Raw genomic sequence first — 26,509 nt, forward strand, 5'->3', positions numbered from 1 at the left:
TTAAAAGGCCAATAAGAAATATCAACTATTACGTACGATTATACTCCGATAATAATTATTTAATTCTTTTTATCTGTACTATTTTGTTTCTTATGTCATATCTACTGTGAGTGAGTAGACTGACGATATTTTTCTTTTAGAATTTCAATCCTATTAATTTATTCTTGTACAGATGTTGAAGGTCTTTTTGAAGGTTTTTAGAAATTAATTAGCCGACTAATATATCTATCTTTCTATCGTAAAGGCTTATTTTTCTTTCCATATGTGTGTCTTGGATAATAAGTTTTGACCATGCCAAGGAAGTAGAATATGATCAAACTATTCGTTTACGATTACAAATCAATACAAAATTTTCGATGAGATCTGTTCCGTCGGTGGATTGTGAAATATATTTGTAGTAGTGTTTTAATAAATTTCGAATATTTCTTAAGAGATATTTTAAACGATACCTGACTTCTCCCGTGACTCGAGGGGGATACGCTCAGCAAGTGACCAAATAACTTAATTTTTTATGTGTATGCTTATGCACTCCAACCTCACTTAACATGAAAATATTCCATAGCATATGCAAATATATATTGAGGAACTCAAAATATATTTCAATATACTTGAGCTATTATTTAGAGACTAATTTGACTACTTGGCTCTCTGCAACAACCATAATCCAGATAATTAATTGAATAACTTGACATGAGATATGTATTTATGCATGTCGATGGAAACAAAAACAGTTTTCCTCATGTATAGGTGCCAAGAGATTGTGTCGGCCGACAAACTAAATACGCTCGTTAGTAAAGACATAAATTATACGATACGAAAATATTTGGGGTTTAATTTCTAACCATAGATGAGAGTAGTGATGTGAAAACAAACTTTAATAAAAATACTAGTAATTAGGGAACAAAACAGAACTTCTCTCCACGTTACGTAATCAAACACTAAAACTAAAACTCCCTAAAATAACATAAATCTTTTTAAATATATAGATCGGAATCGAAAGCAATCAATCATATTTTCTCTCAAAAATATTCGTTATCGTTCCAAAACAATTAATCACGAAGAGCTTCTTCCGGCATTACCAAACCGGTCATGTACCATCGACCACGACCATCAAATAAAATTAGATTAAGATTTCCTCATTTCCATTTGTTATTTGTTTGTTGGTTTTATGATCGTTGTCAACAGAGCCCATTACTAACGTGCATGTTCTCCCGTCAACACTTGCAAAATTTCCAATCAAAGCCATAACGGTGAAAATAACTCGATTCCATAGATATTTATTAATTTGTTTTATATGTAATAATACACTGGTAAGAAGTTTCAAAACCTAACTGAATAATTTTTTTTAAAAAAAATTGGTTGTACTAATAGAGAAAAATCAGACTTTTTCATAATGCCTTTCGTACAAATAATATTTTAAATTAATCGTGAATGTTAACAAAAAGGTTAGAAGAAAAGATTTTAAAAATTTTGAGAAAAGAGAAAAGAGAGTTTGTGTAGTACAAGAAATAAAGGAAGAGGAAGAAGAAAGTACAAAGAAGCCTCTTGCGAATGGGTGTCAGTATTCTCCCAATCAAATTGAAATCTACTTTCCGTACCAATATTATACAGCTGTTTCCTCCTTCAATCCCAACTTTTATTTTTACAAGTACATATATTAATTTCATTCACACACTAAATCTTGTGTATACTTCCATAAAAAAATACACAATTTTAGAAAGATTTAAGTATTTAAGGAAAAATAATAATAAAATTGATACGCGGACATAAATCAATCCGTACACTGAGAGATTTCTTGTTTTGAATTTCACATGAGGCCTAGTTGGCAATTTTTAGAAATAAAAGGGTAATTATGTCTTTTTGACATCGACAGGTTTTTGGGTGGAAAGAACTGGTAGGCTCTTTTTTACCTTCCGTTACGACGCCGACTTCCTCCAAACGCGGACGCGCTTTTTGGCTAGTGTGTTTTTTTTTTTTTGGTAGGCTTAAAAATCTTTAAAGTGAAACCCCCAATTTTTAATGATTAGAAAATTTAGTAGATGTAAATAAAAACAAGTGTTTACGAAGAGAACTAGTTTTCCAAGTTAATTTATACAAGCTCATAATATAGCGTGATTTATGTTACCGAATAGAGCTCGACTTTGTGTGATTTTGTTTTTATTCTTTTGACATTTCGTTTACCTATAATTTGTCGATATCAAAATACATTTTCTGGTCCAAATTATCAACAAGTATTGTTTTAGTAAATTTGTTTCTACCAAGTTTGATAAGGGCACGGTCAAATCAAAAGAGGAATATGACATTGTTGAACGTAATACAACTCTATAAAATTCTTACTATTTATAAGAGAACAAAGCATTTAAAATATCGCTCAACTTTTTCTTCTACACGTAAAAACGAAAATGAATACATTATACATACTTGGGTGGAATTCTCAATTTGAACATATGATAGTCAACACGATAATACATTGTATTCCTTATATTGAAATCAAGTTAAAGGTCAATAGAAATAAATATTTTATTTATTTATCAACGATATCAAATGTTGACGAATAGAGATATTAATGATATCCTTTACAAGCAAGAAAGAAAAAGAGATTAATATTATCCTCAATGTTTCATATGAAATGGTGAATACAGCAAATAAAATGTAGTGAGATAATAATACAAATTTGCATTATTTTCTATGATAATTGATTTATTTTCTTTCAATGTAAAATGAAGTATGTATATCTTGGATCCTTCATCTTTTTTTCTCTCATATGGGAGGCCTAAATAAGTAAATATTACAGAAAAGACCCTTAATCTTTTCGAATTTACAATTTGTGCCACCACCGAACAAAAATAAGAATTACGAGTGATGAAGACAAGAGAACAAAAAAGACGAAGAAGAAGACGAACAAAGAGAAAGATCAAAAATTGAGAGGGAAAAAGAAGAAGAGCAATAGAGAAGAAGAAGAAACACCCTCGATTCCAGATCGATTTTTCAGTGTAAAATCTCGGAAAAAGCCAAAGATTCGATTTTGGAAGTTGCTTAAATCTGAATAAAGTCTCTGACTTTCGACTCGATTCGAAAAAAGTGGGTTTATGCTTGAAGCTGGGAATTCCAAAAATCGGAATTCGTGTAAAACTAGTTCGATTAAGCAGAGTTATGCTAAGGTACAGAGTCGATTCATTTCTCCCTTATGTTCTTCTGATCTCTCTCTCTCTCTCTTCTATTTTTGGATAACGAAATTATCTCAATTTCTTTTCAAGTCTCTAAATTTCTTGTGTTGAATTTTGTAGTTAATGAAGGTGAAGAAAAATAGTTGATTTTTTTTGAGAGAGTAGAGAAATGGGTGAGGTAGGTCCTCAAGTTGCTGCTCCGATTCCAGTTCACCATCCTATGAGGAAAAAACGCGAACTTTATTCACAACCACACTGGATTGTGTCATCTCAGCTACCGAGGGAGGATGATTGGCATATCAACAAGTGGAAGTGGGATAGTCAGAGATTTGAAGCTATAGAACTTCAAGGAGAGACTCTCCAGCTTGGTGGTAACAATAACAACGGTGGTTTGAGTTATAAAGGAGAAGAAAGAGGCCTTGATTTGAATCTACCTAGTGGTTTTAATGATTTGGAAGACACGCCGGTGGATTTAACCAGACCTAGTAAGAAGGTTAGGTCGGGATCTACGGGAAGTGGCGGCGGAGGAGGAGGAGGAAACTATCCTAAGTGTCAGGTTGATAATTGTAAGGAAGATTTATCAATTGCTAAGGATTATCATAGAAGACATAAAGTATGTGAGGTTCATAGCAAAGCTACTAAAGCTCTTGTTGGGAAACAGATGCAGAGGTTTTGCCAACAGTGTAGCAGGTTAAAGAGAATCTGATTCTTTTGTTCTTAGTCCATCTTCGTTTTTTGTATTCGGTTTTTTAAAGATTGGAACTTTTTGGTTGTTAGGTTTCATCTGCTTTCTGAGTTTGATGAGGGGAAGAGAAGTTGTAGGCGTAGATTGGATGGCCATAACAGGCGGAGGAGAAAAACGCTGCCCGATGTGATTACGTCTCAGGTTGTAGCTCTCGAGAATCGTGATAATACTTCTAATAACGCTAATATGGATGTTATGGCTTTGTTAACGGCTTTAGTTTGTGCACAAGGTACTTATGCTCTGCATTATTCTCCTCTCTGGTAGCTCTGTTTTGGATAATCATGGTTTAAAACAAAATTCCTGGTCTGTGGTCTGCAGGTAAGAACGAGGCTATTACTAATGGGTCTCCGGGAGTGCCTCAAAGAGAGCAGCTTCTTCAGATACTTAACAAGATCAAGGCTTTACCTTTGCCTATGGATCTTGCCTCAAAGTTGAACAATATCGGAATTTTAGCCAGGGAAAATCCGGATCAACCTTCCGCGATGAACCCTCAAAATAGTATGAATGGAGCTTCTTCTCCATCTACCATGGACTTACTTGCTGCTCTCTCGGCAACTTTAGGTTCATCTGCTCCCGAGGCCATAGCTTTTTTATCTCAAGGAGGGTTTGGTAACAAAGAAAACAATGATAGTACTAAGTTAACTTCTTCTGACCACGGCGTTACAACCAATGTAGAAAAGAGAACTTTGGAGTTTCCTTCTTTTGGGAGAGGAGAGAGGACAAGTAGCAGTAAACATTCTCCTTCTCAGGATTCAGATTCACGCGGTCAGGACACGAGATCTAGCTTATCTTTACAACTATTCACCTCTTCACCAGAGGATGAGAGTCAACCAACAGTTGCATCTTCAACAAAGTATTATTCTTCTGCGAGCAGTAACCCTGTTGAGGATAGATCTCCATCATCGTCTCCGGTCGTGCAAGAGTTGTTCCCTTTGCATACTTCTCCTGGAACCAGGAGGTCTAACAATTACAAAAACACTAGTCCCATCCCCAGGACCAGTTGTTTGCCCCTAGAGCTCTTTGGTGCATCAAACAGAGGAGCTACTGCAAATCCTAATTCCAATGTTTCTAGGCATCAATCTGGTTATGCTTCATCTGGTTCGGATTATTCTCCTCCTAGCTTAAACTCTGATGCTCAGGTACGCAGCTACCCATATTCTATTTGTAAACTAAATTCAAGGTCTTAGCAAAGCAGTTCTAAAGCCCACTTTTATGGGTTTGTAAACAGGACCGCACCGGAAAGATCATTTTCAAACTATTTGAAAAAGATCCTAGTCAGCTCCCTGGCACATTGCGAACCGAGGTGATACTTCTGGGGCATATTCTGACTTCCTTGAAACGAAAAATATTGGTTGTTATCCTTAAGTTCTAACAGTGGTCAATTCTTAATTTTAGATTTATAGATGGCTTTCTAGCTTTCCATCAGAAATGGAGAGTTATATCAGGCCTGGTTGTGTTATCTTATCTGTCTATGTGGCAATGTCAGCTTCTGCTTGGGAACAAGTGGGTGAATTTACTGAATGGTTGAATGACTGGTTAACACTATATGAATTTGCTTTAAGCATCCTACGGAGCTGATGGGTTTATATGTCTCCTTTTTCAGCTCGAGGAAAATTTACTGCAACGGGTTAGTTCTTTGGTTCAAGATTCAGATTTTTGGAGGAATACAAGATTTTTGGTCAATACAGGCAGACAGCTCGCATCACACAAACACGGTAAGTGCTCATAAGCTGGTACTTCTGTGTCTGTTGGTGCGTATGGTCTGCAAGATAATAACTTAGTCATTTCTATGCAATATCAAAGGTAGAATTCGTCTGAGCAAATCTTGGAGAACTTTGAATTCACCAGAACTGATCACGGTGTCGCCGTTGGCTGTTGTAGCCGGTGAAGAAACAGCTTTGATAGTAAGGGGTAGAAACTTGACCAATGACGGAATTAGGTAAACAATTTTTGTCTAGAAATTTAGCTATTTTTCTCATCTTTTTGTCTTTTTCTTCTAAGCTCTTTGGTCATACTGCAGACTTCGTTGCGCACATATGGGTAACTACACGTCAATAGAGGTAACTGGAACAGAACATAGGCGAACAAAATTTGATGAGTTAAACGTTAGTAGTTTCAAAGTCCAGAGTGCAAGCCCTGTTTCTCTAGGACGCTGTTTCATTGAGGTAAGGACTTAGAAATAACCAAATTTTAGTTTCTTAGTAAATCCTGGTTTTTGGAAGATGTTAGTTTAAGAGTTCTTATTATGTCAAAACAGGTGGAGAATGGATTCAGAGGTGACAATTTCCCTTTGATAATAGCCAATGCCACGATTTGCAAAGAGTTGAATTGCCTTGAAGACGAGTTTCATCCAAAAGACGTGATAGAGGAACAGACACAGAACTTAGATCGTCCAAGATCAAGAGAAGAAGTTATTTGCTTCTTGAATGAGCTCGGTTGGCTATTTCAGAGGAAATGGACATCCGATATTCATGGAGAATCTGACTTTTCTCTTCCCCGCTTCAAATTTTTGCTTGTATGCTCTGTTGAAAGAGATTGCTGTTCTCTCATAAGAACTGTCCTGGATATGATGGTAGAGAGAAATTTGGGAAAAGATGGTCTGATGAACAAGGAGTCCTTAGATATGCTGGCTGAGACTCAGCTATTGAATCGCGCTGTCAAAAGGAGAAATACAAAAATGGCTGAAACGCTGATTCATTACTCCGTTAATCCGTCTACTAAAAACTTCATCTTCTTGCCTAATATCGCTGGACCTGGTGATATCACACCTTTGCATTTGGCTGCTTCCACATCTGGTTCTGATGATATGATTGATGTACTGACTAATGATCCACAAGAGGTACAGTTTCTATATTTAGAACCCACTTCTTAGCCTCTTGTTTATTTTTATTTTTCTCTAACCAGAGTTTTCACTTTGTTTCAGATTGGATTATCTTGTTGGAATACCCTAGTTGATGCATCCGGGCAGACTCCATTTAGGTATGCTGCAATGAGAAACAACCACAGTTACAACACCTTGGTGACTCGTAAACTTGCAGATAAAAGGAACGGTCAAATATCTCTGAACATTGAAAATGGGATCGATCAGATTGGTCTGAGTAAGAGACTAAGCTCAGAGCTAAAGAGATCTTGCAACACATGTGCAAGTGTGGCTCTAAAGTATCAGAAGAAGGTTTCGAGTTCACGTCGTTTGTTCCCAACTCCGATCATCCACTCGATGCTTGCTGTTGCGACAGTCTGCGTTTGCGTCTGCGTGTTTATGCATGCTTTCCCAATCGTCAGACAAGGCTCTCACTTCAGTTGGGGTGGTCTTGATTACGGTTCAATCTAAGGTTTGCTATATAACTAAGTGTTGTTAATTCTTTTGGTTTGACACCAAAAAAAAAAAGAAAAGTGTGGTGAAGGAAACTGAGAATGGGAGGCAAAATGAGAAAACCCGAAAGACATGTGGAATTTGGATATTGCAGAGATGGAATCACTCACTGGTCTTTTGTGAGCCAGAGAGTACAGAGAAACTGGTTCGGGTCAGAGCAGACGTAGCTTCAACACAACACCCAAGTTTTTATATATTTGGCTAATTATGTTTTATTCTTGAATTAGTCCTTGTCTCTTAATTACAGTTTTTTAGTTTGCATCTCTCTTAACAACACACAAGCTGTGGCTGTTTTACTGAATCTGTTTTCTCTTGGGGGTTTATTGTGTCTGTAGAGTTGTGGACGTAGCTGAACATTGTTGTAAAATTGTAATGTTAATACCTTTTCTCGTAATGCTATGTAAAAGTAGTGGTATATATTAGCCACTTGCTAAACATTTTAAGGGGACGTGTTAAAAAGTGAAGATGATTCTTCACAAAATAAAACAACCACGGTCACGTGAGTACGTGAGTCTCGTGCTATTGACTACTCCGTACTATTGTTGAGGTCGGTCGACAGTGCATTGCCCCATCTTCGCCTTCTTCTTCCCACAATTGTCTCAAAGTTTCTATCTTTTTCACTTTATGAATACAAACAAAAACTAATCTCTTTTTGTGTGTAGTTGAACTAGATAAGATCGCAGAATAGAAGACGATGATTCGTCGACTTTTCTCCCAACAATTAGTTGTTATGTGTAATTTTCTATAGATAGCTACTATCTGATTACGTGGATCACACTTCTCTTTTTATTATTATCTCTTTAGATATATTATTCCATATAATATGATATCAGGTCTAGAGATCAGATACTTAAAAATACTTTTCATTGGATTTGGCCGGAAGACTTGTTGCTTTAAACTTTTATGTAGAAGATAGCAGGCTAAAATACGTAGAAGACAAAGACTTTAGCTGCATAATTTTTGGGTAGGGACTAGAACTACATTTATTTCGAGTTATTTCTCGTAGTTTCGACATTTCACGCAATCTCAAATTAATTGCAAACTCTTTTGATCATATCTTTTGAAACTATCTTGCTATAAGATCATAAATTCGTTACCAGCCCCAGTAAGCTATCAAGTATGAATATTCAGATGGATTTAACTGTGATAATAGTATATAGTTTCTTTTGTCAACTGATGATAAAATTGAACTACTCCACTAGTAAAAATATCTTTTAAAACGTTACTATTTAAATATATCAGTCGACATATGTGCTAACGCTTCTAACAGTTTGAGCAGATAATGAAATCATATGTGAACAGTTTTCATAAGCCGTACAGGTTTGCACAGATATTCGTAGTTATGACTTAACACACAATCCTGAAACTAGTTTAAGCACTTTCTTTCAGCAAAAAGCAGTCACCAGATGATAAGAACTCTTTGGCACGTAACAGACGCTTTGGGACCTTACGATTTCAAGAAGTGGCTTATGTACGGCCCACTCAAGTTCTTCATCCGACGGTCTAGGACTGGTCATGTGGGTGAACTACAAAAGGCCAAAAGCGTGAGCCACGTTACATTATAAAAGGTTGTCTTTTTAATCCAACGGCTCAGACCAGAATCTCCAATTCGGTTCTGTCTCCTCTCGTGTCCGTCCATCTCTCTAGCTCTTCAGCTCTAGCCACGTGTTTCTAATTTTGACCATAATCTTCTCTTTGTTTTTTGAAGGTATAAAAATTAAAATTATTTTATACTTTCTCCTTTTCATAATATAAATCGTTTTAATTTTAAAAACGCAGATTAATAAGATCTACTTTTAAAAAGTTCAGTCAATCATAAAAGAGACTATATAATAAAAATAATTATAAAATATTAAAGTAATATATAAAATGCATAAAAACTTAAAAACGATTTATATTATAAAACAAAAAATTTTCTCCAAAACGATTTATATTATGAAACAGAGGGAGTATTAGCTAATTTAGCATCCACACTCGAGAGTTCTCTTGTATGGCGTGCCCTTTCAATAATTCGTGCAATATGTTACATGTGATTATCATTATCTATCACAAACATAATGGATAAAATATAAGGAATTATTGCATATTAAGATATTAAGACAATCAAATTTGGTAGAAAAAATATCTTCCTACGTTGGGAATGATGTAGGTCCTAATAAATAAGTCGGCTAATTTGATATTTTGTCGCGGACCACGAAATAAAATGATTTATTATCATTTGTGAGCGATAATGATTCAAAATTATCAATAGTACAACCTTTTTTTATTAAGTTCCTTTACTTCTAGTTCTAGTCTCTAGAGACCCACACATGTGCACAAAAATATACGTGTGTCGCTCATGTTCTTAAAGCAAAATTAGAGACACTTATTTTAGCTAAATAAAGTAATTAAAGGAAACCATATAAAAACAGTTTTTAAAGGGGATGGATATTAAATGATTTTCATGTGAAATTATAAAACCTATGGTAATTATCGTGACCGACTTCAAAAACAAGAAAAACCTCAATTTCTCCTTGTTCAGCTATCTATAGCCGCCGCCTCCTCCACTAAACTCAAATCCTCTCTTCTCTTTCTCTCAGTCTTTTCAATCAAATCTTCCTCTTCTTCACTGTTGAAGCTGGCTATCAAAACTCACAATAACTATGGTGATTGATTGATTGATTCTCCTTCTTACTTACTCTTTCAAGTAACTCTGCAGATTCTTATATTTAACCTTTGGTATTTGGTCTAAAAATCTTCCAGGTACCGATGATGATGAGAGCAGAAGAAGATAACTACAACAATCTAAGTCCTCCACCATGGCTAATCCCAATGCTAAGAGCAAACTACTTCGTCCCATGTTCGATCCACGCTTCTTCCAACAAAAGCGAATGCAACATGTTCTGTCTTGACTGCAATTCCCATGCCTTTTGCTCTTACTGTTTGCTCAATCACAGAAACCATCGTGTCGTTCAGGTTCGTTCTTTCATCAACTTCAAATCATTTTTTTTTTTGTCTTTTCCTCTCACCAATTCACAGAGCGGAGTTAAGGAAATGGGATTTTCATTTCTTTCAGATACGGAGATCATCGTACCACAACGTTGTGAGAGTAAACGAGATTCAGAAGTTCATAGACATATCTTGTGTTCAGACATATATAATCAACAGCGCAAGAATCGTGTTCTTGAACGAACGCCCTCAGCCAAGAATCGGGAAAGGAGTCACCAATACTTGTGAAATCTGTTGCAGAAGCCTTCTTGATTCTTTCCGTTTTTGCTCTCTCGGTTGCAAAGTAAACTCTTCTTCTCTCTGTTTTCAATGAAACTCTGAATTTGCTCTGTTTGTTGTTGTTGTTGTTGTTGAAATGACCGTATTGCCCTTTTGTATGGTCAGCTTGGAGGAATGAAGCGTGAACCAAGTCTAACCTTCTCTTTGAGAGGGAAGCATGGAAGAGAGTACGAAGGTGAGTGGGAATCTGATGAAGCGACCACACCAACTAAGATACGGAAGACGTCTGCTTTCAACCGTCTGATGAGTGGTCTTTCCATCTCCACCGTTAAATGTGATTACTTGTCAGGAGATCAACGCTCCTCGAGCTCCGGTGATGAGAGCGGTTTTAATCTTTCTCCGGGGACGCCGCCGATATATAATCACCGGAATTCAAGCAGACGGAAGGGCATCCCACACCGTGCTCCTTTATAGAATTAATATACTAACGGAAGCTAATTATTATATATAGTATAGAAAATGCCTATAAATATTAGAAGAAGATGCGGTCATTATGTTGTAAATGGTTAGTATATATTGGGTTTTAACCTTTTGAACACATATATACAGGTATTTGTTTTTTTTTTTAAATATACATATAGAAATTAGGTATATACTGTAGAGTGAAATATGTTTTCATATAGTTTTTTGTTGTAAATATACGTTCGAAGGATGTAAGTTGTTTCAACTTGTTTTGCAATCGTATACTGTGTATTATCGTCACGATAAAATGGCAAATATGATAACTAGGATTGTTAACTAAAGTTCTATTTTACCAAAAAAAAAAAAAAAAAAAACTAAAGTTCTAACAACTGTTTATCATAGTTATTTGCATTAGTATTCGTTGATGTATTTCATCATCTAATTTATGTTTAGTAATATATTTCTAGCAATTTATATATGGTCAATGAGAATGATACAGACGAAGAAGATTTAAAATAATAAACCGTGGATCAAGATTTGTTATTTAGTAGATTTGTATTATTGTCAGAATTCGATTATGTATCAGTATTAGTATTGTCAGAACACATAAACATTGGTGATAAGGTGGGGCGAAAAAATTATGGGTCTATTTCAAGATAAGGAGCTTCGGCGCAAAAGAAGCTTATCTCATTAGAAATCGATTGTTAACAACAGTTCAAATACTTCGTTTCCCTAAATTGGTTAATCAAGTATTTTTAACTCGTGGATTAGGAAATTTTTCTCTTCGAAACAATACTTCGCTAAATCCTAATAACTTTTGGCATTTGGATGCTCATGCATCTTCATATTTTTTGGGTGGTTGTTTCAGCTTAGTGGTGTTTTGATGTTAAATTGTATGATCTGTGTTAGTTGTATTCTAGTTTTTCGGTATAGTTTTCATTTAGCTTTCTATCAAATCTCATATTCTAGGGGATTAAGAACCATGGATTTTTCATGTAATCTTCCGTGCAAAAAATTGTTGATTTACAGTTTTATTCTCTATATATCAATGTTATCATTGTTAGTTTCCTCATATGCTACATCAGAAGAATCAAGTGCGAGAGCAAGACAATTGTTACCTTTTGAGAAAAAAACTGTGATGATCATTGATTTAGTAAGAAACGCAGAAATTTTGAATGTACATTGCAGTTCCTCAGAAGATGATTAGGGGTTACAACATATCCGTTTCTCTCGTTCTTGGTATTTCAAATTTAGAGTAAATTGGAAAAGCGCGCACTACAAAATTCCGTTGTCATTTTACATGGAGGGGAGGTAATGATCATTGGTTTACTATATTTAAAGATCGGAGAGACCATTGTGATTTGTGTATCTGGCGAGTCTTGGGAGATGGTGGAAAAGAAAAATCTATGATTTGTCAAAGATGGTGGAAAGATGAAGAACTTGAATATGAAGTTTTTTTCGATTGGGACAAATAGATTCAAAATAAATAAAACATAAATTACTATGCGACCTTCTAATCGATCGACTGAAAACAATATCGTTCGACTAAGGTTTGTAATTTAGTGATTTATGTTATTATTGTTGCCGTGTAAAATCAAATACAGTGATTTATGTTATCTGGATTTAAATACAGTGTAAATTCCATAAGCAATACAACGACTATTTATTTTCATTGTAATTCAAAAATATATATATTGTACCATCATTCTCGTCTTAACGAAATGTAACATTATAAAATATTGACGTTTTGAAAAAAAAAAAGACATAGTTAAGAAATTCCAGAAGAAGTTCTAAGAAATTAAATAATTAGATAAACTAAAACCAAAAATACCTTTTTATTGAACAAATATAATTTAGAGTATTATATATAAATGCATAAATCATATAGGGAATCATATGGGGAATCAGGGAAACATGCAACGGATGAATGAAGAGAACATAAATGATAAGTTTTTTTTTTTTTTTTTTTTGAACACGACATAAATGATAAGTCTAATATATGGATATATATTAGAGAATTAGAAAGCATACATACATGTTTCTTTATTCATAAAATATACTCCCTCCGTTCATTAATAAGTGATATTTTAAGCTTCTAATTTTGTTCTTAAATAGATGATGTTTTCAGTTTTCAATACAAAATTAATCACTTTTTATTGGTTTTGACGATTTATATTCTGTAAATTGTTTTTTTATTGGTTGATTAGATAATAAATGATGTTTTAGTTTAGAAATAAACAAAAATTAAATGATTTCTTAATCGATGTGCATAATTCTGCTAAAACATCACTTATAAAAGAACTGATGAAGTATATATTGGGGGTTATAAGGGACTGAAATATGCTTTTTATGTAGTTTCAGTTTTGCTGTATATATAAGTTTTGAAAATATGGTTCGTGGTATGATGACTTAGGGTTGCAACATATCCGTTTCTTTCATATTTGGTCTTTCAGATTTAAGGTAAATTGGAAAGGCACTACAAAATTCCGTTGCCATATAACATGGAAGGGAGGTGGTGATCATTGGTTTACTATATTTAAAGATCGGAGAGACCATTGTGATTATTGTAAGTGGTCAGTCCTTGGAGATGGTGGAAGAGAAAAACCTATGATCCGTACAAGATGGTGGAAAGGATATGAAACTGGAAGAGATGACTTTTACGATTGGGATAAATAACCTCATAACGAAGAAAACATATACTAGTATGTTACTTTATAAGATAAAATACAAATAATATATTCGACTAAGGTATGTAACTTAGTTGTTTATGTTATCAAATTATTTATTATCTGAATTTGAATATGATGTAAGATACGCGAAAGTTGTTGAAAAATGTATAATTAACAATGGCATAATTCTATGCCAACAAAAAAAAACAAATTATTTTCAAAAGTTAATTATATTATATTTATAGACAAATGTCTTAGTTGAACATCAAATATAAAAAAAAAGATTCAACGTTTAAACTTTAAAAGCTTTTTAAAACAAAATGTAAGCGGAAGAAATGTTAGTAAAGTAGGTTATATAAAATGTGTAAGGATATATTTGAAGGCTACTTCTCTTGTATACCTATATAAGAATTGCCTCATCAATCGAATTTTCCACAGAGTTTCATAATCTTATATGGCAGTAAAGCAAAATCTAGCAATATTGAAATTGCTCAGATTCGAGTTAACATATCGATTCAACTTGATCTCAACAAGATGGATTTTGATATATAGCAAGATTTTTGGGACACCATAGCTCACTTTTGCTGTTCTCAGCCACTTGATGGCTCCTCCACTCCTCCAACCTTTGAGAATTTGTTTCGTGACAACAAAAAAGCTCAAGCTCTTTAATACGATGACTGAGACTTGAGAGCCTGATAAGAGCAATTTTCAAATTTGCAGGTCATATAATAAAGCCCACAAGCTAGTTAAAAAGGAAAATAGCGTTTTAAGCCTGTACTGATGATAACAAAGTATGATCCAGTTCCCTGCCATTTATTTCATGGCCCAATATAGTCCTTTTAGGCAGCGCCTATAATTGTTTCAATTTTTTTTTTTTTTGTCTCAAAAGTTTTATTATAATTGTTTCAATTAAGGCTTACAATAAAGATATATAATTAAGATTTTTTTTTTTTGATAAACCCTATCGGCTGATTCGGTCAGCCCCGATAGGAACGCACCGAAGTGCTACAGAGTGAGCTACTCCTGCGGTTCAACGGTTCAACGATTCAACGGATACCATGAGCTTCGAGCAGACTCGGGTCGAACGGGCCATGAGATCCAGAATTGGGCTACCACACTGCCTGATCCGAGTTTGGAGTGTCTTCCGACTAATGCCAGAAGGTAGTCATGCCGCCTGCATTTCTGACTACCAGTTAAACCAGTTGGGCCTATAAATCAATTGGGCCAAGGTCTAACTGACAGACTTCCCAAACAAATGTGTTTTTGTTTCCAGAGAGGATCGAACTCAGGGTTGAGATATATAATTAAGATTTAAGAGTATAGAAAGTTGATGTGAACACGACGACCACGTTATATTAGATATTAGATATAACCAAAAATTAGGAAAATTTCTGGCAAGGAACAAAAGCAGACGTGCAAGGAGCTTATCTAAACAAAACGGCTTAGATACTATTTTTGGTAGCTAGCTATTCTTTCTGGATCATGGTACATTTTAAGTGGTTACTAAATAAATTCCGATTCTTCCAGATAATTAATCATGTGAGCATCGTCACCTGCGCATAGGACAAAATATCATGAACAACTTTAGTTAATATTTGTTCTGACCTAACACATCTGAAATAATATCCAATAGGATGTAATATGTTTTTACACAAGTTTTAAAAAACTTAGCAACGTGATAGCGTGACCGTTCTGACAATACGCACACGTATAAACATATTTAAATGTCTTTTTAATTAGTTTGTAAACATTTTATACTTAAATTATTTATGTATATATAAAGCATTTATCTATCTAGTTTTCAAAAGAATCTTAAAACGAAAACAAAGAAGTAATTAACTTCTTAGTTGATCGACCATTAGACTTGTGGAAATTGTCAAGTTGGAATTGACTCTGCAAACAAAACGTCTTTTTAACGGAATTCTCTGAAGTTACTCTCGTAATTACATGACAAATTACGCGTTCAGCTGCCAAGCTGCCATTACCGAGATTTAAAGATATCTTCAAGTAAATGACAAAAAAAATAATGTATTTACCATCAACTTGATAAATCAATGAAGACTTTTTATGAACTTTTTATGATATCACAAGTAGTCTCGTCACCAATCAATAAAATTAGATTCTAACAGTTACAATAGTCCAACAAGAATAGTTTTGCCTAAAACTCTGGAAAATCTTTTGAATTGGATTACATATTCGAGTATTTTTGTAATTGGGATATTAAATAGTACTACTAATGTAGTTGGTTAGTACGTAGTATTAGCTACAAAGTCAACGGCTGAACACGTGAATCCTTCTTTCTTTCTGCATGGCCTGCGACCTTGTTCGACTTTACTCGGTTCGATGTAATAATTAAATGCGTACGGTGTTCCCTAGCATTAAGCTTCGGACTTTATTAACATTATTGAATTTGGATACGATCGTGTATATAGTTTTAATTTGTTTTGAATAGTTTACCAATTCCCTTTTTGTTTTAGTACGAAGAAACTATAAAAAAGATGCAATGATTAAGTTGTTTAATCAATTCAAATGTATTATTTTCTTTTAGCGGATATTGAGAAGCATATTTAAAATACAAATGTCAAAAGTACATAGTTAATCTAATCCAAACACATGTATAGTGTTAGTACTTAGTTGCACATCAAGTATTGTTATGACAGATAAGTGACAGAACACCTATGATTATATAATGATTAATGTTACATAGACTTTTTATTCAAATTATAATCTCCACAATGGCACAATGAAGTTTAATAAAGGACATTTTCCACTAAAACGCCCTTTCTATTCATATTCAAGCCAGCATGAGTAAGGTGATATTTTTAAATAAGAACTACATTGGTAAAGTTAATTGCAGTTGAGTTGTTTCCCGTGATTGGATGATCTTAGAATCATAACTTCATAAGTATATATATGTTTCATATAAATTATTTTTTTGTAATTATGCGAAATTTGTTGAACAAAAATATTTAATATACCAAAAATGTTACGGTAAGTGAAAATAAGGTAAAAGTCCAAGGCTTAAGGAAAATAAGATAAGTGAAAGCATTTTACAGTTTTACAAGTTGTTCATTAGTACTAATGTACTATACATGAAATGTGAAAGACAACGTTCCATAAGATCGACTGTTCTGTAAATTCGACTCATATGTATTTCTCAAAATCAAAAACATTTTTTTTTAATATTAAAAATCATTACGACTGTACTAGGAAACACACATCTTTGAAAATAGCATTTATTTATACATAAAGTTATTGATTTGATCATTTGCGTTTCTTTGTACCACTAGAGGTATTGGATTTGTTTTTTCTCGTTACTTTTAGTCTGTTCCTTTCGTCGCCGCTGGCGGCAGTGGCTACGGCTGCAGCAGCAGCGGTGGCAACACTACCGCAGGTTGTTGTTCGTTTTGTCGCCGCAGCCGCAGCCGCAGATCGCAATTGTTTAATCGTTTGACGTTAAAATTAGATAGCGTCCAAAATTTTACCTGCGGCAACGAAACGAATATGGATACTTGCATCTGCCGCGGCCGCGGGTAGCTGCGACGAGACCTGCGACAACGAAACGAAAATGGATACTTGCATCTGCCACGGCTGCAGGTAGCTGCGGCGATGAAACGAACATGCTATTTATCAAAATAGTTGCATGATATTTTTTTGGGTATCAAAATAGTTCCATGATGATGAGACATGAGAGTCAAATACAAGTTGCTGTGGTCTTTCACATTAAAAAAAGAAAAAGAAAGAAAAAAAGGTAGCTGCGGTTTCCTTATTCCCCACGCTTATATACTTATTGTCTTTGTTTGGTCTCCCTATCGCTAACTTTGAGTCACGTGTTACGGCTGAGAGCTTCGACGCCACGTCATTGCTGACATATCTTCACTCGTACGGAACATGGAATCTGTTAAATTTCCCAAAACGTTTGCTACCTAAAACCGTGACATATTTGAAGTCAAACATATATCCTCTTTAATTTCGGAAATAATTTCCATATTCACGAAAATGGATTTACAAATTCAGGTCAATCTAATGTATCTTATACAATGAACGTAAAGATTTTATTTTGAAAATTTATACTATTTGCGTATCTTCTAGTAGTTGGGCAAAGTTGACAATTTAATATACTACTTTAGGTCAATGTTGCATAGTAGATAGATGGATAAGAAAGGCTATCTCAATATATACGCACATCTACGTATGATACAACTATACAATACATTCATCTAAAGCAACCATATTGAATTGTATTCACACTTTTACTATGGGTGTGTGATACTTTTAACTATCAATTACTATAGTTAGCAAAACAGAATTTATCCAGCAAAAATTCCACTAACTAATCAATATGAGAGTATATAACGATACATTGTGTTTGGACTACTAGTTGATAGGGAATGTAAACTAATTAACCAATTTAAGTTAAAAAAATGTTTATCCATCAACAATCCATTAACCATTTGACTACATTCGCTGGTCAAATTGAATTACTAGTATTCAGTAATTACTACAAAGAGATTCTCTTACCAATTTAGATGTAATAGCTAATGCTGAATACAGAGTACGGACTAAGGACAATTTGAACAGTGAGTTAAAAATAGAAAATTATCTCTCTGTTTTTGGTAAGGAAAATAGAAAACTATCTAAACAGTACTGTTTTAATTGAATTTGTTTAAATTAGTCAAACATTTTTTTACTTTACCATAGGTTTTTTTTAGGTATATGGATAGTGACCATTTAAATTGATATCTTAAAATAAGAATAATTAATATGGCCTTGTAAAACAAGACTACTTTCACTACAGTCAACACACACAGCTAAGCGTACGCGTCAGCTCCCGGTTAAGTAAAAGGCTGACGTCACCAATTTTTGTCTATTTATATCCCACCTGGAACCAACTCTGTTTATACGCGTCCTCCTCTCTTCTTCTCTCTTTTTGCTATCAATAAAAAAAAACTCTCTTTTTCTCCAAACCAGAAATTCAAATTGGGATTTTACGTGAAAACTTTTGAACAAACTCAAAATCAAAATGGGTCTTTGTGTATCTGTTAATCGAAACGAGTACGACTCTTCGCCGTCGACGGCTAAAATCGTGACAATTAACGGCGATCTCCGTGAATACGATGTACCGGTGTTAGCATCTCAGGTTCTGGAATCTGAATCGACGTCTTCTTCATCATCGTCTTCGTCTCGATCTTCTTCTTATTTTCTATGTAATTCCGATTCTCTCTACTACGACGATTTTATCCCGGCCATTGAATCTGATGAGATTCTTCAAGCGGATCAAATCTATTTCGTTCTTCCGATCTCTAAACGACAATACCGTCTCTCGGCGTCGGATATGGCGGCTCTCGCCGTGAAAGCCAGCGTCGCGATTGAGAAATCAGCGGGGAAGAAAAATCGCCGTCGTAGAAGCAGCGGAAGAATCTCGCCGGTTGTGACGTTGAATCAGCCTAACGATAATCGGATCGCCGCCATGAACAACAGAATTGGAGGAGAAGCAACGATTTTGCAAAAAGGAAAGTTACCGAATAGAACGACGCCGTTTAAAGATACAACCGGTTATTCACGGTCTGGTTCGGTTAGGAAATTGAAAAGATATACGTCTGGTCGAGCTAAATTGGCGGTTCGATCGTTTAGACTGAGACTCTCTACTATATACGAAGGCTCTTCGTTTAATTAGATCCAATATTATTAACTAAAGGGATACATTTTTTTGTTTGTTCTTGTTATCGTTACAAAAATGTTTGTGTAATGTTTCAAAATGATCTGTAAATTACAGCTTTCACTTTCGCTATTGTGATATATTTTCCCGTTTTGTTATGTAATGTGTACTTATATTTTATAATTAAAGACATGATTATCGAGGGTTTCTTAACAATGGTTTTTAGTAAATTTTTAGTATTAAAATCTTAAGATTTATCTCTTACAAACATGTATTTGCTCTTAGCTAAGAAACTTTTTTAACAATCTTACCATTTGCCATTTAATTAAATACCTTTTAATACTTAAAATTTACCTAAGATTTGGCTAAAAGCCTACCAATAATCATGATCTAAGATAGGTTAAAAATCAAATCTCAGTCACACTGTTGCGAGTTTCATGAGACTATATGATACACGTACTTAATTATTTTGTAATATATGATATTAAATTTTGTCCACGGATTAGATGGAATTGATCCTTGTAACTCACCAGTCACAAGTTTGATCGATCCGATGATTGATTATATTTTTAGAAAAAAATTTTAAATTTTATTTTTTTTGGGTCAGTCAAAGCTCCACTTTAGGAAACATAGTTATAGGACAAATTAAAGTAATAAATATAAAATATTCCGTGAGGAGATAATAAAAGTAAAACTAACTTGGAGAAAAAGTTTGGAATTTTTAATGTAAAGAGTTTATTTAATATGTGTGTGGTGAGATGGGAAAGAGACCAATGGAAGAAGTTTTGGCTTCACGGCCAATGGGATTCAACGTTCTAAGTTTATTTTAAATGGCAATTTAGGTAATGAATGGTGACATGGTAATTGTGTATTTCACAGTGTTCTAAAAAGCGGACTAGGCAGTCGCCTAGGCCCCGACTAGACACTAGGCTCTCATGCGACGCCTAGATTACCGCATTGACCGCCTAAAATCACATAGATCTTGTTTAATGTATTTTTTCAATTTCAATTAGAGATTTATTTTTATATATAGTTATAAATATTCATATATTTTTTAATATAAATATAAATAAATGTTTTATCTAGTTTTTGTTTATAATTTCATAATTTTTAGTTTTATATAGATATTTTATATAACTTTTATATATAATATTATATTTATAATTTTTTATGTTATAAACGTCTAAACCGCCTAAAAAATCGCCTAGGCCCCGATTAAGCGTTCTAGGCGTTAGGCACTGGGTCACCGCCCGCTTAGCGTCTAGCGCTTTCTTGAACACTGGTATTTCACCAAAAAAAGTTGAAAACCACGTTTGATACACCAATCAGCATTTATTCTATACATTTGTGTTTTTGTTTTTTTTTCTTTTTAAAGTATATGCGTTTTTCGAAGAGAGGTAAAAAACCTTTGGACCGCCTTTCTAAACTAGAACATGTTTTTACCCTGTGATTCAAAAAAAAACGCAATGGGTTATATATATTATTATTTTTTATTTTTTTATTAATAAAAAGGGTGATTTAGGTGAATAACCAAAAAAAAAGAAAAATTAGTTTTTTAGAAAGAAGGTAGAGAGAGATAGGGAGAGAAAGAGAGTGAATAGGAGGGTTAGAGGTTAGATATTTAATTTTGTTGTTTTTTTAGGTTATCTAGTGCAATTTCTCTAATAAAAAATATCTATATATGTGTAATATTTTTAACCCTAAATACATATATCTCCCTCTCTCTTTTTGGACAACATCTTTCCTCTCATAAAATTTCAATTAATATTCTACTTTTTATGATTGAATTTTTTAAATAATTTAGCAATAATTATGTCAAAAAATTTAATATCGTAATTTAAATCAATTTGTATATTTAAGATTCATAAATATATGAAAATATTTCTTCATTACTACAAAATAATCACTAATTTATAATTATTGTGTAACGCAAATAGTTTTTTCACCAATCGAATTTTATTCCGTACCGCTTATTTTGTATTAACTGCACTTGTCCCGCCAATATATTTCTCACATACGTACCGTAGTTGAACCGTCCCAAGATATAATGTTCACATTAAAAAAAGAGTAGTAATGGCTACAGTGGGATTACATAATTTCATCAAAATTTCAAATTTCTCAAATGCAGATTTCGCAGATGTAATGACAGAAACAAATATAAACCACTGAGATTTTGAGCATGATGTAGGTGACATGGATGCAGCAGAGTTAGCAGATGGAGAACATATGACGCAAATAAGAGACAATATTGCAAATATGTTATGGGAAAATCAAAATAATAGATAATACTTTTTTTTAATATGTTGTACTTTTTTTATGATGAAACTATTCAACGGTATTAACAATATGTATGTTAAAAAATTAAATTTATATTTTGATCAATTTTTGTATTAACGGTTTATAATTATATGTTATTATTTTTTCGTTAACAAAAAAAAATTAATTAATCATTATATATATATAATCTATAATCTGGACCGCTTATTGATTTGTTACCATTCAAACATTTTATTATATACCGCAATTAGTTTTTTCACCAATCAAACATTATTCCGTACCGCTTATTTTGTACAAACCGCACTTGTCCCGCAAATACTTTTCTCCCGCACGTACCGCAGTTGAACCGTACCGCACTATAATACCGCTTTTCCCGCACAACAAAAAACGCTGTTACCATTCGGACCCTTAAGCTTTAGACTTTGATTTTTGTCATATCTATAGTTTATACTTTTGATGTAAGATGGTAATGTAGTAAACTATTAACAAAAGCCTTTTATAAGAAAGCTTATATTGTAATCCAAATGACCAAATCCTGTTAGTTCATTGTTCAACCAATTAATTACAACGATACTATTCAGTGCTACTAAAAGGAGTATGAGTCCAAATATTAGAATTAAGACCAAGACATGAAGCAGGAATATAGTCTAAAACATAAAAATTGCTTGAAAGAGCAAATATAGTTTCACCTGAAACTTTCAATGTTTTGAAAGCTCAAAAATTATCGATGAAAATTCTAGTTAATTTTTTTCCCAATATTACTATTTATTTTTGTAAAGTTTTTGATAGCTGGCAATTACTCATCGAGTTTAAACTCACATAATGTATGTTGACAGAAACAAGTCACTTCTTCTCTACAATTTTGTTGTAAAAAATAAAACCATTTAATTTAGATTTTAGATATTACAAATAATAAAATCAAAACTAATCAACTAATCTATGATCATACATTGTCCCTTCTTATTAAAGCAAATTATAATATATATATATATATATATATATATATATATATATTATATAGCCCGAAATACCAATTCTCGAAAATATTTTGATCAACTAAGCTGTCTAGCCATGCAACGATCTTCTTCTTTTCCTTTGGGGCTGGGGCGCATTGATCTCAATCACATAACACAGCCAAAATAGAGTTATTGAAAAGTCTCGTGGTGTATTTTGTCATACTAGTTAATCTTTTTTTTTTATATGGAATTTGTGTGAACCCTAAGATTCGAAATGTATCGGCTGCTAGTCCTCCGTGTGACTTGAAAGTCTCCGAAAATGACAGAGTGTATCTGGCGGCGACAACATTTACTAAATGATCTTCTTAATTATTTCTTGTAATTAATTGTATCCCCAACTTATGTACAAGACTCCAAATAAAAATATACTCCATTTGTTTTTGAAAGTTTGATGTTTTAGAGTTTATATATATATTAAAAACCAATCATGATTTAATCATTTAATAATTTTTTCTTTTTATTAAATATTTTTAATAAACTATGAACCAATAGTAATCTAAAATAGTTAATTATTTGTAATTATTACGTCTTGAAATCTACGATTTGTTAATAAAAAGTAAAATAAAAAGATAGAAAATCAATCTTTGTGGAACAAACCTAAAACACTAGGATATCAAACTTTCAGAAATAGAGGAAATAGTACTTAATATTTCCCGATTTGGTCTATATCCCCGTGTGAGATCGGATTGTTGATTTGTCGTTGGTACGACAAAAGAATTTGGCCTTACGGGCGTATCCTTTAAGTTTTTGAATTTTTATAACCTTATCGCCTTATTTGACCCTTTTGCTTTTGTATAAATAAAAGAAAATGTTTCAAGAAAATGTCAACTGGCAACACCATAACAAATAGTTTAGAGATTTGAAAATTTCGATTCGATTCTCGGTATATGATTACGTTGTTATGTAACATAAATTAAATGAAAATAAGACTTAAATTATCCAAACTTTGTTTTATTTTAGTCTTTATCGGGATTTAGACTATCTCATGTACATTCACATACACATACACATTTATAATCCTGTTGGCTAGACTTCAAAATTATGACGTGTATGCACACCACACCCTGGTCACTATTAATGGAAACTATTGAGTTTACATGTCCCAATCAAATATGAAACAAAGAGAGATAAAGCTGACAAAGAGAAGGTTTGAGGCTTTTTTAGTCAGTTTCTCGGTAACCAAACATTTTCAATGTGTTAATCATACATTTTCAAACGTTCACTGAATGATTGTTTTCGTTATAATCAGCGTAATACTCCATGTGTTTGATTGTTCTTGAATTGTAAACACAAAATAAACGAGGATTTGACTTTTAGATATATCTTGTTCATACTCCATATAGTCGGGCGATAAATGAAAGAGTGTCTGGGGATCGATCGTAGCATAGTTTGATACATTTTATTGGCCTCTTACATTGCATGAGAAAAATACAGTGGAGTTTTGAACAGCCCATTAGAGTAGCTTCTTGACCCATTTAAAACAGGCCCATTCTCGAGAAGCTCTAGTTGTTCTGTTTCTCTACTCTCTAGTCTTCTTCTTTGCAGCAATTTTCAGAAGAGGTTCATTTTATTTACAAGTGAAGATTATATTCTTATAAACTACTTTTAAAATATACATAGTTATAAAGGAGAATTGTTTATGTCGTCTACGATATTTAAGAAGATACTACCATATGTGAACCAAAATCTTGACACATACCAATAATACAAATATGAACCACTAAAGTATAACTCTTGTATATAATTTAAACTTGTTCACATTTTTTTGAGTTTTTTTTTTTTAATATTATCATTTCGTTGATTGTTATAAAGATTCATATATGATGCTTTACCCGTAAATTAGGCTTTATTGACCTATCTTTCTCGTTAGTAATTTAAACTCTTTGGTGCACAAAGGACATGTAAAGTCCCCACTACAGCACATAATACTGACTATTCGTGGCATTGTAACAGTAACGGTATAAAGTATTTGAAATCAATCATCTCAACAGTATCAGTATGCATGCTTCTACATCATGTTACTTTTTATGTGTAGACTTACTATTACTAAATCATCTTTTTGTTAACGCCTAGAAAATAACCTCAGAAAGCAAAACATATCATTTTTTTGGGTAATTCATTATCTAGCTGTTGAGACTTGAGAAGAAAAAAATAAGATGTAGAAACGCATCGATTGGGTTCTTCATTACACGTGGGCCCGTTTTTTGTTCGCTCAACCAATTATACCAGCTCCCTCTATTCCCTTCTCCTTATCAACATCATTTACTATTTTCATAAATTTGGATCTCTTGTTTCGCAATTACATGAAACGTAATACTAAATTCAGCTTAGTTTACCACCATTTTGGTGAACACACTAATTAAGGAAGAATCAATCACTTGAAAACAGAGAAGACGAATGTACACGCATGTATAAATTACATATAAAATTACAACAAAAACAAAATAGTACTAATAACTTAATACTAAACGAAAAAAACATCCCCTCCACTTACACATGATCACACCTATACATATACCATCAAACTTGCTCTCGTTCTCTTCTCACTTACACGATCACAAAGAAGAAAAATGAGAACTATTATGGATTTAGGAAAACAAAAAAGTCATCTACAAATCATTGATTCTCCGACGAACGTTGACTGTGCCCGTGAAGTCGGACTCCGAAGAACGCTCCGTTCACTCATCGAGTGGGTAATCCCATATTGTTGCACGTACCAACCTCCTCCTTCCGACCAAAACGACACCGTCTCTGTCTCTTCATTCACTTCTTCCTCCGACCAATCTGGCGTCGTCGTAACCGGCACTTTCTTTGGTCACCGCCGTGGCCATGTCAGCTTCTGCCTCCAAGAAGATACTCGTCCCTCCTCTCCGCCTCTTCTCCTCCTCGAGCTAGCCGTTCCCACGGCGGCTCTCGCTCGGGAGATGGAAGAGGGCTTTCTCCGCATAGCTCTCCGGAGCAAAAGCAACCGCCGGTCTAGTATCTTTAACGTTCCGGTTTGGTCTATGTACTGCAACGGCAAGAAAGTTGGATTTGCGGTGAGGAGAGAAACGACTGAAAACGACGTCGGATTTCTCAGGCTGATGCAGTCTGTTTCCGTTGGCGCAGGGGTGATTCCGAACGGCGAGACGTTGTATTTGAGGGCAAAGTTCGAGCGAGTCACCGGATCGAGTGACTTGGAATCGTTTCACATGGTAAACCAAGGGGGTGGTTATGGACAGGAGCTTAGCATTTTTCTTTCAAGATCGTGAAGTAATTAGGGAAAATCTAGTTATGATCGATGTTATTTTTAATGTTCGTTTTTGTGTATGTTACTAGTTACGACTTACGAAATCGTTTTTACGAACATTATAAATATAAATCAATTCATGTGGTATATGGGAACATTATATTGAATAGTCAACAGTGATAAATTTATAACAATCATATACTATAAGATAACATGATATAATTACTAATATTAAAATATTCAAAAACTATACACGTATTAAAATAGTAAAATAAGAAAATTTAAATCATAGTATATATTACTAAACAGAACACATCCTGATGATCATTCTACAAAATTTTGCAAATATATAGTAGAATATTCGGTATCGCCTACTAGTTCTACCAATTACCGTTTAGGACTGATTACCTATCCAACACCTTGACTTTGATTTTTTTTTTTTGTTTTTTTTTTTTGACAATGATATACATCATGATCAATATTGTTTACACATAATTAAATTTTTAATATGGAAATATAACAAAAATTAGGTCCACATAATCTTACAAACTTACCGTTTAGATTAGACTATCACCGTCCGATATCTCACAGTTGCAACGTGATAAAAATAAACGGTCCAGATCTCTCGAACGTTCTAAGATTTTCTTATTTTTTTGTCAACCCTAATAAGAAAAAGAAACAAGCGTTGAAGAGAAAAGGAAACAA

At 33.6% G+C, this 26,509-nt stretch overlaps 4 protein-coding genes across 5 annotated transcripts; all 4 read left to right on the top strand.

The window, feature by feature from the left end:
- Positions 1–2,867: 2,867 nt before the first annotated feature.
- Positions 2,868–7,704, top strand: LOC9323711 (squamosa promoter-binding-like protein 16). 2 transcript variants are annotated; one of them, XM_002887601.2, is made up of 11 exons: positions 2,868–3,161; positions 3,288–3,857; positions 3,945–4,141; positions 4,231–5,051; positions 5,141–5,215; positions 5,308–5,415; positions 5,516–5,627; positions 5,716–5,851; positions 5,933–6,077; positions 6,170–6,751; positions 6,836–7,704. In XM_002887601.2, exons 2-11 carry the CDS (start codon positions 3,337–3,339, stop codon positions 7,241–7,243), a joined length of 3,105 nt encoding a protein of 1,034 aa, XP_002887647.1. In that variant the 5' UTR covers positions 2,868–3,161; positions 3,288–3,336; the 3' UTR covers positions 7,244–7,704. The 2 variants fall into 2 exon arrangements, with proteins under 2 accessions (XP_002887647.1, XP_020890348.1); XM_021034689.1 differs by lacking the exon at positions 5,308–5,415.
- A 1,881-nt stretch (positions 7,705–9,585) lies between these two features.
- On the top strand, positions 9,586–11,254 carry LOC9323712. Its single transcript, XM_021009940.1, has 4 exons — positions 9,586–9,930; positions 10,028–10,240; positions 10,341–10,556; positions 10,658–11,254. Exons 1-4 carry the CDS (start codon positions 9,928–9,930, stop codon positions 10,964–10,966), a joined length of 741 nt encoding a protein of 246 aa, XP_020865599.1. The 5' UTR covers positions 9,586–9,927; the 3' UTR covers positions 10,967–11,254.
- A 7,255-nt stretch (positions 11,255–18,509) lies between these two features.
- On the top strand, positions 18,510–19,465 carry LOC9323713. The gene has a single exon (XM_021010284.1). It carries the CDS (start codon positions 18,647–18,649, stop codon positions 19,298–19,300), a length of 654 nt encoding a protein of 217 aa, XP_020865943.1. The 5' UTR covers positions 18,510–18,646; the 3' UTR covers positions 19,301–19,465.
- A 5,277-nt stretch (positions 19,466–24,742) lies between these two features.
- LOC9323714 (protein MIZU-KUSSEI 1) lies at positions 24,743–25,958 on the top strand. Its single transcript, XM_021035660.1, has one exon. The coding sequence runs from the start codon at positions 25,146–25,148 to the stop codon at positions 25,824–25,826; it is 681 nt and encodes a 226-aa protein (XP_020891319.1). The 5' UTR covers positions 24,743–25,145; the 3' UTR covers positions 25,827–25,958.
- The last annotated feature ends 551 nt before the right edge of the window (positions 25,959–26,509 follow it).

The sequence above is a fragment of the Arabidopsis lyrata genome (assembly GCF_000004255.2).
Source record: "Arabidopsis lyrata subsp. lyrata unplaced genomic scaffold ARALYscaffold_2, whole genome shotgun sequence".
Taxonomy (NCBI): domain Eukaryota; kingdom Viridiplantae; phylum Streptophyta; class Magnoliopsida; order Brassicales; family Brassicaceae; genus Arabidopsis; species Arabidopsis lyrata.

Bases quoted from the DNA above. Each gene is read 5' to 3' on its own strand.
- LOC9323711 (XM_002887601.2), top strand. From the start codon at position 3,337: ATGGGTGAGGTAGGTCCTCAAGTTGCTGCTCCGATTCCAGTTCACCAT. The intron at 5,052-5,140 runs GTACGCAGCTAC...GTTTGTAAACAG, and splicing joins GCTTAAACTCTGATGCTCAG to GACCGCACCGGAAAGATCAT. The intron at 5,852-5,932 runs GTAAACAATTTT...GTCATACTGCAG, and splicing joins TTGACCAATGACGGAATTAG to ACTTCGTTGCGCACATATGG.
- LOC9323712 (XM_021009940.1), top strand. The intron at 10,241-10,340 runs GTTCGTTCTTTC...CATTTCTTTCAG, and splicing joins GAAACCATCGTGTCGTTCAG to ATACGGAGATCATCGTACCA. The intron at 10,557-10,657 runs GTAAACTCTTCT...TTGTATGGTCAG, and splicing joins TTTGCTCTCTCGGTTGCAAA to CTTGGAGGAATGAAGCGTGA.
- LOC9323713 (XM_021010284.1), top strand. From the start codon at position 18,647: ATGGGTCTTTGTGTATCTGTTAATCGAAACGAGTACGACTCTTCGCCG.
- LOC9323714 (XM_021035660.1), top strand. From the start codon at position 25,146: ATGAGAACTATTATGGATTTAGGAAAACAAAAAAGTCATCTACAAATC.